This window comes from Nestor notabilis, unplaced genomic scaffold (assembly GCF_000696875.1).
Source record: "Nestor notabilis isolate BGI_N333 unplaced genomic scaffold, ASM69687v1 scaffold8124, whole genome shotgun sequence".
Lineage (NCBI taxonomy): Eukaryota > Metazoa > Chordata > Aves > Psittaciformes > Psittacidae > Nestor > Nestor notabilis.
Window position 1 is genome coordinate 1 of NW_009926798.1, and position 13,460 is coordinate 13,460.

Consider the following 13,460-nt stretch of genomic DNA (forward strand, 5'->3'; position numbering starts at 1 on the left):
CTTTTTTTTTTTTTTCCCCATGATTATAACCTTAAGTTCACAAGCTATTTTTAAGAAAGATTCAAATTTTTTAACTGTTTGTAGTGGGAATTAAACATCTCGGTTTACAAGTTAAACTTTCAAGGGACCTCCTTGTAAGTTCAGAATGTATTTGTGCTGTAAAGAAGTCATTCTATTTTAAGAATATGCAAAGTATCTGAAGCACAGTAGCAGTAGCTCATACTAGACACAGACTGGAGGGAAATCTTTAAAGCTACTATTCCTTGTTATGGGCAATGAAAATGAAGTTCTGGAAAGAAGTATTATTATTGCAGAGGTATATTCAATCTCTCAACTAACAGCCGGTCTCTTAATTAAGTAATTGTACCGTAGGTTAATGTCTTAATTTTTTTGCCTTGAGATACATTTGGAAATTCATCTTTAGAGTCACATGCTCCTTGTGTTTCTAGCATAAAGATGTTTAAGAAGCACCACATCTTCCAAGGCTTTCCAGCAAACCTTGCAGAAGAGTCCAGACAGCAAATCAGGATATACCATTGTGAGAACATGGATGAAATTAAAATAATATTAATTAAAAAAACCCACCCCAAACAAAAATGCATAGTCCGTCCTCCAAAACCAAAATATAAACAAAAAACCCCAACAAACAAACAAAAACACACAAAACCCCCAGCTCCACCACCCCACCCCCCCCCCCAAAAAAAAAAAAAAAGAGAAAAAAACAATACAAAAACCAACCAAAAACCTGACACACTAAAGTCATGTGCATTACAGACATACATTATCTGACCAACACATCATAAAACCATTTAGGTTGGAAAAGATGCTTACAACCATCAAGTCCAACTTGCTCCCCCAGCACTGCCAAGGCCACTAAACCATGTCACTTAGGCCCCCCTCTACACGGGTTTTGAACACTTCAAGGGACGGTGACTCCATCACTGCCCTGGGCAGCCTGTTCCAATGCCTGAACACCCTTCTGGTGAAGAATTTTTTTCTAATCTCCAGTCTAAACCTCCTCTGGTGCAACTTCAGGCCGTTTCCTCTGGTCCTATCATTTGTTCTTTGGCAGAAGAGACCAGCCACCTCCTGGCTCCATCCTCCTTTCAGGCAGTTGTAGAGAGTGATAAGGTCCCCCTAAACCTTCTCTTCTCCAGACTAATACCACTAGTTCCTCCAGCTGTTTCTCATCACACTTGTGATCCAGGCCCTTCACCAGCTCCGTTGCCCTTCCCTGGACCCGCTCCCCCATGGAGAACATACAGAGCTGCCAGGACTCAAGCACCCAACCCCCTCGGCTTGGGCGGTGCTTGATGCGCCGCGTCGAGTGCTCTGCGCATGCGGATGAGTGGCGTAGTGGTTCGTTCAGTGTGCAGCGGCTTGTTTGGCTCTCTTTTTTGGTGTGAGCGGGCTGTAGTCGCTGTTGGCGTGTACCGGTTGTAGCGGTCATGGGGAAGCTGAACGTGGTTATGCTCCGCTACCTCTCCAGGGAGCACTTCAGAGTGCTGACAGCGGTGAGTCGGTTGGGGAGGCCTGACCGCGGAGGCAGGGGGAGGAGGTGAGGCCTGCCGCGCCTAGCCCTGTCCTGCGCACGGAGTCCCGCATGGCCAGTTAGTTAAGCGGGTTGGGCGGGATTCGTGGACGGATGAAAGGCTGGACGGGAATGGTTCTCGCCGCTTTGCCTAGGGTCCGATTTGGCGTTTTCCGGTGAGGAGGGCCCAAGTCGTGCTGTTCTTTTCTTCCTCTGACCACTGTGAAGGGATTATTAACAGTGGGGCTGCCCAGGTGGCATAAAGTACTGTCAACAGTTTCTCCACACGTGCTGATTGCTTTTGGCACCTTGTCTAATGAGAAGTGAGCAATAGTTTACCAGTGCACATCGTGTTGCCTTGGCTAATTGCATGGTAAGTGCAGGCTGTTCCAACTGGCCTGCCAGACTGTACTGACAGTAGGAGTATTAGTGGAAAGGCAAACTGAGCCATGACTGTGTAAGTATGGGAAAAGAATCTCATTTCAGAAATGTAGAACAGCTCTGTCATCTACTCTGGAGACTGAAATCTAGTAAGTTATTCATTTTCTGTCCAATACTGTAGAAATTTCAAGGCTGAATTGGAAGTATATCAAGAGGCAGTAATGCACATTAAAGGTTTGGTTAAGTAATTAAAAAAGTAACAATTTATCCATGAAAAATTGTTTTAGTCTCAAGTGGTATCTGTTATGACTCCACTGTTGAATACGGGATCTAACAAATCTATTATTATTTATTCTTTTAGGTGGAAATGGGCATGAAGAACCACGAAATAGTTCCTGCTAGCTTAATTGCTTCCATTGCCAGCCTTAAACATGGTGGCTGCAACAAAATTTTGAGAGAGTTGGTGAAACACAAACTTCTAGCTTATGAACGAACTAAAAGTGAGTTTGAATTTTGTATTGGGTTCCCTCTGTCATTCTGTCCCCATGTCCCACAGTGGTAATTGCAGAAGTACCACAGCTTGGCACATGTGAGCATCCAGAGCACATGCGCCTTACCTTCTGGACCTACCCTGGAAAGATTTGTGCGGCACCAAATGTTGTATCTGTGTGCTGAGCTGCTCATGGCTGTAAAGATGACAGACAGAAAAAGATGAACAGTTAACTTTATTTTTTGCAATGTCATGAAAAACAGAAAAATCATCAGTTAAGGCAGCATTCACATATGCACAGTAATCAACCCAAATCCCAGATCCCTGCTGTTTCTCCTATAGGCATATCTTCCAAAATGCTGCTTGGGTTTTCCCAGGCTATTTAAAATACTGCCATTGCCTCTATTAGAGGGGGGCTAATGGCATGTCTGTCTTTTGCCCATTTCTCAATTTTCATAAACCTGCAGGAATTTAAATGTCTTTACCATTTTGTCAGAGTGATACTAGTCTATGGTTGAAATATTACTTGGGTGTAGTGCACTGTAAGCTAAAAGACTAAATTGAGATTTACTTTAGTTGTAATGTATACATAATGAGAAATTAAATGTGTTGTATTTTATTCTTACTTACCCAGCTGCCCAGGGTTATCGGCTAACTAATGCAGGATATGATTACCTTGCTTTGAAAACTCTATCTTCCCGACAAATCATAAATTCTGTTGGAAACCAGATGGGTGTTGGCAAAGAATCAGGTAATCAAAAAAAAAAAAAGGTAATATTTTTTTCCTGAGTAAACACACCTGTAATGTTGCAAATATTTTGCTAGAAACTAGGTGAGTTTTACTCTGGAGAGTCACATAAGTTAATCTGTCAAATACCGAGATTTGTGTTTCACTAGTTGAAGTGCTGTGTGAGGCTTCTGGTTGCATTTGAATATTTCTTCACAAGAGTGTCATTCTACTTTGACCATTTTGTCTGATCTTAGTTCATCCTGTAAAACGTACTTTGCATGCACATGCTGTTTGTCTCTGTCCTGGTTTGGCTGGGATAGAATTATTTTTCTTCTTAGTAGCTGGTACTGTGCTGTGTTTTTTGCTTTAGTCCGAGAACAATGCTGACACACCAGTGACTTAGTTGTTGCTCACTAGCATTTACCCTGATCAAGGACTTTTCAGCCTCTCATACTCTGCCAGTGAGGAGGGGCAAAAGAAGGTGAGAGGGAGCAGAGACAGGACACCTCACCCAAACTAGCCAAAGGGGTTTTCCATACCACAGCATGTCATGCTCTGTATAGAAACTGGGACGTTACCTGGAAGGGACTGATCGCTGCTCAGGTCAGGCTGGGTATTGGTCAGTGGATGGTATGCAATTGTGTTGGGCATCACTTGTGTTTTTTAGGGTTTTTTTTGTTCTATTTTGTTTTCCCCTTTTAGTGTGATATATCTCTCCGTGTTAATTCCCTCATTATTACTATTAGTAGTATTAGTATTGTATTTTACTGTATCTCAATTATTAAGCTGTTCTTATCTCAACCCATTGGTTTTAAATTCTTTTGATTCTCCTCCCCATCCTGCCTGGGGAGGGGAAAGAGAGAGGAAAGCAAGGTGCTGCCTGGTGCTTAGTTGCCAGCTGGGTTTAAACCAGGATAGTCTCATGGTTTGTGAAGAGTGTTGAACCATTTTAGCAAAAAGATAATTAATCTTTTTCATCCCAGTTGAGTCTGTTTTATTTTACTGTCTTTTAAAACTATTGCAGTACTATATTGGTTCCTCTTATTTTCATGCTGATGGTAATTTGATAGAGCACATAACTTGTGTAATTGAAGAATAAGGTGATTATTTAGGACAAATGGTAGAAATAAAACACAGGGTATTTGTTAACCATATTTAAATTAAGAAGCTAGTCCCTTGTATTGTCTGTCAACTCAGTAGAAAGAAAGTCTCTCTTCCATAGTGTGGTTAAGAACAGCAGCATCTGCCCTAGATTTCTCTCAAGGATTGCTTTTATTTGTTATTTGCTGTGCAGATAGCCTGGGGACATTAACATGAGTATAGGAACTGTAAATCTACTGCTATATAAGATATTTCAGATCACATTGATGTTTCTTCTGATGGAGTACCATGTAGCTGTGTTTACTAAGTGTAGTAGAATTGGCTGTGCCAGAAAGAGTAATTTTGAGAAGTGAAGTAGCAAACTATCACTGCACTTTATTATCAGATACTAGCTTGTTGTCATTTATTTCTTAGATCTGTGCCATTATGTGTCTTGTAGATATTTATATTGTTGCAAATGAAGAGGAACAACAGTTTGCATTGAAGTTACATAGGCTTGGAAGAACTTCCTTTCGCAGTCTGAAAAATAAACGCGACTACCACAAGCACAGACATAAAATGTCATGGCTGTATTTATCCCGGCTAGCAGCAGTGAAGGAGTTTGCCTATATGAAGGTAGGTGACCACTCACACAATATCAGCAGTGGTGTAATAGACTGGAAGATACTTTTCTAACTGTCTTTTGATCAGTTCATATTTGCAGTGCTGGTAAGACTTAAACTTTTTTTTTTGTCCCCAATGGACTTAAAATATACATCTCAGAATTTCAGTGTTTTGTATACTTTCCAATGACAAAATGAAGCTTTATCATGGAAATCATGTGGAACAGAAGCAGGTGTCATGAAAAAATTTCAATAATTGTTACTTTGGGATAGATGATTTATGTGTCACCAATTCTGCTGGTTTTCCTTTAAAATTTATTGCATAAACTTGCAAAAAAACCCCTCAAAAAGTAAGTAATTTTACAGTTATTTGGCAGAATTATTGGGAGGGGGTTTTTTCCAGCTTTTTTTTTTGTTTATTTTTCCCCCTAATTTACTATGTTTACAGTTGTTGCTGTGCTGTTGTGGAAAATCTTTCGTTCTAGACTGGTGTTCTGATCTGAAAAGGTGTGCTTTGTTGTGTACTGTGGGAAAAGATTGCATTTCCAAGCATATGTTGCTACTCCAAATTTTTTGACCTGCTTTAAAAAAATACAGATGTTCTATAGTGTTTGAAAGTTAATGGTGAAAAGCCTGATTATTTATAAAAAAACCTAGTTTTCTGTCCTCCTTTTGTCCTATTCAACACGCCTATATATATTTTCTTGTGTCTCTTAATAAGCATACTAAGTGTCGAAACTTAGGATTCTTTTTTCTTTTTCTTTTTTTTTTCCCCCCCCCCCAGCAAAAGATGAAATGGCTGTTACACAGTCTTCCTTCTTAAGTGTGTCATGATGTATCCAGTTAATATTTGAGTAATGTATGCTGCTTCCACAGTAACGTTTATCTTAGGTGGGAGTTTGTCAATATATATAATGTTTTCTTAACTATTTAATTTTAATTTTTCAATGTGTTGTCTCTTCCCAGGCTTTACATGACAGAAACTTTCCTGTTCCAAAACCCATAGACTACAACAGGCATGCAGTTGTTATGGAACTTATTGATGGCTATCCTTTGTAAGTACTGAAGCTTGAATTTTCTGTCTTATTAAACCCTTAACAGTGTTAGGTTCAATAAAGTAACAGGGTTAGGGTTTTTCCTTGTCATGTGAGTGAATTCTGACTTCACCATGCAGAATAATGTTCTCTAATCCACACTTACTAGCATTCTACTTAACTTGTGGTCTTTTTTTCTCTTATCTTTTTATTAAGAGAGATATTTTTTTTTCCTAGTCCAAAGAAACTAGTGAAAATTACTAATTTTTTAAGGAATACAGTAAAAGAGTAGCATGAGACAGGCTAGTATTCCAACTGTTTCCTACACAGAAACCACGTATTCTGTATGTTACTGTATATGTACAATATTGAATATAATATCCTTCAAGTTCTGAGTACCAGTTTGTGATCCTTGCTCTGGTAATTCAGGTAAGATTATAATTTACTGGTTTAGAACTTCTGCTCTGTTTATGTATGATCTGGTTCTGCTCCTCCAAAAAAGATTGCTTTGCTCAAGTTGTTCAACATCTAGGAAAACTAAGTATGCTTGATGTTTGAGTGTAAGGGAATGGTTGGTTCATTTGCAAAGCAGAATGCAAAAGGCCTATGTAGTTGATATAATGGAGAATAATTTAGGTACTTATGCAGAAGCTTAAAGGGTAATTCTAGAACTAACTAATCCATGCTCTTGTATAGTAATCAAGATCTAAAGTGGGCAGTTAAATTAAAAAGAAATTAATCCTAAAGTATAACACTTGAAGAGTAACGTGGAAGAGACTTAATTATATTTTCTCCCCACCTTCATTTTTTTAAATAATTCCACATCCATCGTATACAGGGAGCAAGTTCCATGTTGACATTTGCAATGGAAGTTTACCATGCTTTTCCTGTTCTGTGATTCTAAGTTGAAGGAGATAAGGATTGGATGAGAGTTATTTCAAATATGCCAAGATCAAATAATCTCCAAATAGTTGGATTACAGCCAGTTGCCAGTTTTTCTATTGTCCATTGCCTGTGTTGAAAAATTAATGGATAGTTGGTGACCTGTGTTAAACAATTGATATGCTGTCTTTGACAAGTACAAGCTTATTCAAAGTTCTGACAAATCGGTCTCAGTTTTTCCTAGCCTACCTCTTTATTTTACATCTCACAGAACCAGAGAATGTTTGAGGTTGGAAGGGACGTCTGGAGCACATGTAGTCCAACCTCGCTGCTTGAGCAGGGCCACCAGAGCTGGTTGTCAAGGACCATGCCCAGATGACTCTTGAGTATCATTAAGGAGGGAGACTCCACAACTTCTTTGGGCATCCTATGCCAGTACTCAGTCATGCCCACGGTGGAAAAAGTGTTTCCTATGTTCATACAGATTCTCCTGTGTTTCAGTGTGTGCCCATTGCTCTTGTCCTGTCACTGGGCATCACTGAAAAAAGCCTGGGTTTGTCCTCTTTGCATCCTCCCTTCAGGTATTTATATATATTGCTGAGATCCCCTGAGGCTTTTCTTCTCGAGGCTAAACAGTCCCAGTTCTCAGCCTTTTCACACAGGAGAGATGCTCCAGTCCCTTAATCATCCTTGTGGCCTTTAGCTGAAATCTCCCCAATATGTCCATGTCTCTCTTGTACCGGGGAGCCCAGCACTGGCTGCAGTGTGTGCCCTCACCAGTGATTAAAGGGGAAGCATCACCTCCCTTGACTTGCTGGCAATGCTTTGTCTAATGCAGCCAAGGATACCATTAGCCACCTTTGCAGCAAGGGCACATTGCTGGCTTATATTCAACGTGGTGTCCACGAAGGACCCCTAGGTCTTTTTCTGCCAAACTGCTGTCCAGCTGAGTGACACACAGTGTGTACTGGTGCATGAGGTTGTTCCTATGTGCAGAACTTTGCACTAGTCATTGAACTTCATGAGGTTCATGCTGGCCCATTTCTCAAGCCTGTTGAGCTCCTTTTGGAAGGCTGCACAGTCCTCTGGCATATCAGCCAAACCCAGTCTGGTGGTGTCTGCAAACTGTCCAGTCATCCAGCTCATTAATGAAGATGTTAAAGAGGACTAAAACCACTTTCAGCTGCTGGGACACACTGCGAGTCACTGGCCTCCAAGCAGACTTTGTGCCCAGCCTTTCAAACAGTTTTCAGTCCACCTCACTGCATATCTAGACTGTACATCAACAGCTTTTCTGTGAGGATCATATGTGAGGCATTGTAAAGGCCTTACTAAAGTCCAGGTAGATAATACTCAGTTCTGTCCATGCCATCTAGCAGACCAGTCACTTCATCACAGAAATTCATGAGGTTGACTGCTCTGGATGATTTTCTTGTCCTTGATGTGCCTGGCAGTGGTTTCCAGTGTTTGCAGTTCCTTCACCTTTCCAGGGCTCAAAGTGAGGCTGACCAGCCTATAGTTTGCTGAGTCCTTCTTGCCCTTGAACATCAGAGTGTCATTTGCCTTTTTCCAGTCTTCAGATGCTTCTCCCAGTTGCCATAATTGGTCAACGATTATGAAGATTGGCCTTGCAATGCCACCTGCCAGCTTCCTTTACACTCATCCCATCAGGGTCCATGGACTTGTGTATGTTCCATTCGCATAAGTATTTACTGAACTTTAGTGGTAGATCTTCCTTGCTCCAACCCTTCCTCCTGTTCACTGAGACCTGTGATTGCTATCTCACAAGATACCAGTTAACATGACTTCCTCCAAATTCAAAGAGCAAGTGGAATATGTTATAATACAGACCTGTGGCTGTGAGAACAGTCACCAATTTTGGTACAAATATGAAAGGGTTCAACAGAAGCCTCTTAAAGAGCTGCTAGATTTCTGTACTGTACAAATGATCCATTCTCATAATAGTGTAGTGCTGCATTTAGACCAAAATATTTCACGATAACTGTAAATGCTGACAGTTTGTGGAACAAGAAGATAACTGCCATTTTACTTGGTTTGTTTCTAAAGACCAGGTGACACTGAAGGTACTTTGCTTTCTCAGGTATATGTTCAGAAATACTTTCAACTTTTTTTATTTTTTTCTTTTTTTCCCCATAACTTGTAAAAAAATACATTTTTGCAGAAGAAACTGTCATGGAGGTTTTGAATTTCAATACAAGACCTATTTTCTACTGAGACCATAAGATGGTACCTAAAACAGGAGATGCATAAACATTTATGGATCCATTATTTAAATAATGCGTCATGACAGTAGTGCCTGAGAGGGAAGACAGTGAGCATAAGCTGAAATGAGATTTAGTCTGGATAGACATGTTCTCCACTTGCTGACAGTGAGGCAGTGCCACAGGGTGCTTGGGGAGATTGCACAGTCTCCATTCCTGGACTTTTTCCAGCCGCAACTAGACAAAGCCCTGAGCAATCTGGTCTCATCTCACAGGTGACTCAACTTTGAGGAGGGAGGTTATTAGTCTAGAGACCCAAGGGCCCTTTTAACTTGAATTACCCTGGAATTCTGTCAGATGTATTTCATATACTTTGTCAATGTTTTAAAATTAAGTCTTTCAAGGTTCACAGTATTTTGTTTAACTTTTCAGGTGCCAGGTGCACCACATGGAAGATCCTGCCTCTGTCTACAGTGACTTAATGGATCTGATTGTAAAACTTGCCAATCATGGTTTGATTCATGGCGATTTCAATGAATTTAATCTCATACTGGATAATGATGACCATGTCACTATGATTGATTTCCCTCAGATGATATCAACATCACATACAAATGCTGAATGGTAGGTTCACATTTAAAGATGTTTTCTAAGTAAATCTGGCAAGTGCTTGTGACAGTAAATAGTCAACTTTGACTTGTTTCCATACACATGCTGTCTCTGGTGCTTTTTTTATCATTGTTGTCACGCAGAACAAATAACATTCCAAACATAATTTGATTTATGAATAGTAGAAATGTCTCTTTAGGATAAATATGTAATTCGCTGCTTCTCCGATAGAATGATGTTTTTCAGTTAAGAAGTGTTCAGAAATAAACTGCATGTAGTTTTTTTCACTGTCCTTTTGTCTTGGGATCACTAACAGAAATAATTTTCAAATGAACTCAGTAAAAGGCGAGAAATACAGGGTAAAAGTTTGTCATTGCAGTAGACTTCATTACCTTGATTTTGTGCTTGTACAATTCTGGATTTTTTTTTTTTCTAGGTATTTTGACAGAGATGTGAACTGTATTAAAGAGTTCTTTAAGAAACGCTTCAACTTCGAGAGTGAGGTCTTCCCAGAATTCAAAGACGTCAGGTAAAACTTCCAGATGAATTTAAGTTTTCCTATTTGTATTGGTTTTGTGAGAAAAATGGGTGCCTGTGAGATGCCTGTAGAAGAAATAAAAAAAAAAAATAAAATATGCCCAACTATGCATTTTTAAATGATATTTTTGTCATTCCTATTGTGTTTTCTTCAACCAGAGTTACTGTAAGTCATTCCTAGAAAGCCAAGGCATGCTTTAAAATCAGATACTGCCTCCTTTGTCTTTCCTCTTGCAGCAGAGGAAGAGAGATCAATCCAAAAGCTTGATCCAAATGGTAAAGGATCTGGGAAATGTTACCAGTGATGCAGAATCAGTTTCTGCCATTTCTCAAAGCCTGTTTGACAGTTCCAGTATTTAGAGGGTTAACTTGGGTTTCAATTTTAAATTTATTTTTAAAATGCTAGTAAATAGTGATTGCCTCTTCAAACATCATTATGTTCAAAGTTCCATCATAATGTCTTTTGTCCCTTTTGAAAAATAATTTTTAATTTATTTTGACTGAAACTGTTGCAATTAAAAGGGCTTTATTTCATTCTGAGCACTTTTTCAATGTGGTACCACACTTGAATCTGTGTCTGTGTGTCAGTGTACCCTTTATTCTTCTGTTTACTTAAACATAATCTGAACTTAAAGCCAAATTGTATTCCTGCTAACATAAAATCATTTTCTATAAATAAATAAATGGTGGTTTTGAAGATGGAATAATTCTGTTTGTTTCTCTCAAGTCACATTCGGTTAAAGCTTTATCTAAGTGCAGTGTAGCACTATCATCTGGGGTTTTGTATGTTTCAACAGAGTACACACTCTTTGTTAGTAGTATGTGTAATTACAGTCTAGCTTGGTTAGTAATTTTAATCTAAAATGTATCATATTAGTAGCTTGATGATTCAGCATATTAAAAGAAAACATACTTCTTTCACAGGAGAGAGTGTTCCCTTGATAGAGAGATTGCTGCCAGTGGTTATACAAAAGAAATACAAGAAGACGATGAACTACTTTACCCACCAAGTTCTGATGAAGGTGATAATACAACAGAGGTATCAGAATTTGTAGAAGATGCTGAGAATAAGCTCAACTTCTTCAGCAAAGATACAGACACCAATGCAGACTTCATGTCTGAAGTGGGTAATTTCTCTGGAAGCAGAACCTCTGACTACTTCATGTATATCAATGAAGAGGCTGACGCAAGTGAAAGTAGTGAAAGCACACAAAGGCTGGATATGTCAAAGTTGAGTTCAGCCTTAGAAACAGTTGAAGAGCAAACCATGCTTTGGAAGTCTGATGAAAGTGCAGAGAGTTCTGCAGTTGCTTTTTTTAAGGGAAAAAGCAAAACTGAAACTGCTGCTGAAGTAAAAAATCAGACAGGTGAAGAAGGGTGCTCTAATGATGATGAAGACAAGTGCACTGATCTGGTTGACTTGTCAACTTTAAATGAGAAATTTGGGCATTACAGGTAAAGATTCATATTTACTATCTAGGAGTGTGGTTCCTCCTCTCTACCCAGTAAATGTAAATCTTTCAAGTAGCTCTAAAAAGGACTACTCTTTGGCTACCCTTGTTTAAACCAAAGACTAATAATTCAGTTTATTGTTGAAAACATTGCAATGAGTATCTTTCCTATTGGTCTCATGATAGGTAACCTGTTGATTGATACAAATTCTTCCTTTCATAAAATGCCTGTTTTGAAGAACTAGTCTTAATATGTAAAATGTTTTTTGTAGTACTTGCATGTTCTGTTGGGAGTTCTCAGATTATATCTCAAAAAGTTAAGACTTAAATTGTGACTATAAAGGCAAAGGATGTTTATCTTGCTAATGGAATAAATAATTCATTTATATTTTTTAGAAATGAAGAGAGTATCGCTTACATTGCTGAGCACAGAATAAGGACTAAAAGTATCACATCAGTCGCAAGTGCTGGGAGCTGCTCAACCATACCAGCAGTGAGTACTATTGTTATGTTACTATCTAGTTTACTCTCAGCTCATGTTAAAGTGCACATAGCTGTTAGTATCTCTGTGTAAAAACGTTCTCCAGCATTAACTATCTTTAAAGAAGACTGTTACCATGAACCTCTCTGGTTTGCTTTTCCATGCCCACAGAAAAATAGGACTGATACTTCTGTAATTGTTTATGGGGAATGATTTCCAGATCTTTCCTTCATGTATTGGTCTTTGCTCTTTTACCAAAGCTCTATATCAGCATTAACAACTCTCACTTACCCAATAAGAGGTTAATGTATGTTAATGTACTAACATACAACCAGTTCATTAATTTCTATTGCTAGCCACAATTAATATTTTTTTTAGTTTAAACTTGGATGCTTGAGTCAAAATTTAATTTGGCCTTTTTCACCTGTTGCTACTGAAAATGCACTATCATTGTGTCATGTCTTGGTCCTAAATGATCTTCAGAAAGTTCTGATACTGAATTGCTTGTTTATTCATAGGAACTGGTGAAACGGAAGATAAAACGTCAACTGACCAAACAGCAAAAGTCTGCTCTAAGGCAACGGCTGCAAAAAGGAGAGGCAAATATTTATACAAAGCAACGTCGAGAAAATATGCAAAACATTAAGTCAAGCTTGGATGCAGCTTGTTTCTGGGAATAATTCATTAAAGCGCCCATAGAACATGAGAAAACTCATAATGTCTACAATGAAAGAATTATGCTAATAACCAATAATCCTTTTATATACACAACCAAATGTTTCTTGGAAGTTAATAAACCATATTATGGTTCCTGTGATTTTGATTGGGAGATTTTGTTTTGTGTTTCTGGTTGAAACAGTTGACTGTAATTTAAATCATATCAGTAGTACTGTCAAGATAATTTAACTACAGCAATTACCAACAGTTTTGTTTGGTTTTGGTTGGTTGGTTTTTTATTTGTGGTGTGGGTTTTTTGTTTTTTTTTTAACAACTGATTGTACTGTGTTTTAGAATTCATAAGTCCTAGGGAGCAAGGGAGTCTTTGTCCATTTGGCAGAAACCAGAACAATCTCTGCTTCAGCACATCACCAGCAACACTAGCACAGGTTGCCAAGGAAGTTGTGGCTGCCCCCTCCCTGGAAGTGTTCAAGGCCAGGCTGGATGGGGCCTTGGGTGACATGGTGTAGTGTGAGGCATCCCTACCTCACAACCCTCCCCGCAGGGGGTTTGGAACGAGATGATCGTAAGGTCCTTTCCAACCCTAACACTTTGATAATTCTATGATCCTGGTCAAACACTTTCTCTTTTTGCCCCTGTATGTGGGGATGTGTAGCAGAAGGAAGCAATAGGAATGAACCCAGCCATCTGCCTTTAAAACTAATTAGCACATAGCAAAAATAAGCAATCCA

At 39.0% G+C, this 13,460-nt stretch overlaps 1 protein-coding gene across 1 annotated transcript; it reads left to right on the plus strand.

Annotated features, from left to right (window-relative positions):
• The first annotated feature begins 1,441 nt into the window (after positions 1-1,441).
• On the plus strand, positions 1,442-12,731 carry RIOK2 (RIO kinase 2). Its single transcript, XM_010013754.1, has 10 exons — positions 1,442-1,514; positions 2,274-2,412; positions 3,037-3,153; positions 4,673-4,848; positions 5,802-5,890; positions 9,406-9,597; positions 10,019-10,111; positions 11,044-11,574; positions 11,967-12,063; positions 12,570-12,731. The coding sequence occupies exons 1-10, from the start codon at positions 1,449-1,451 to the stop codon at positions 12,729-12,731; spliced, it is 1,662 nt and encodes a 553-aa protein (XP_010012056.1). The 5' UTR covers positions 1,442-1,448.
• The last annotated feature ends 729 nt before the right edge of the window (positions 12,732-13,460 follow it).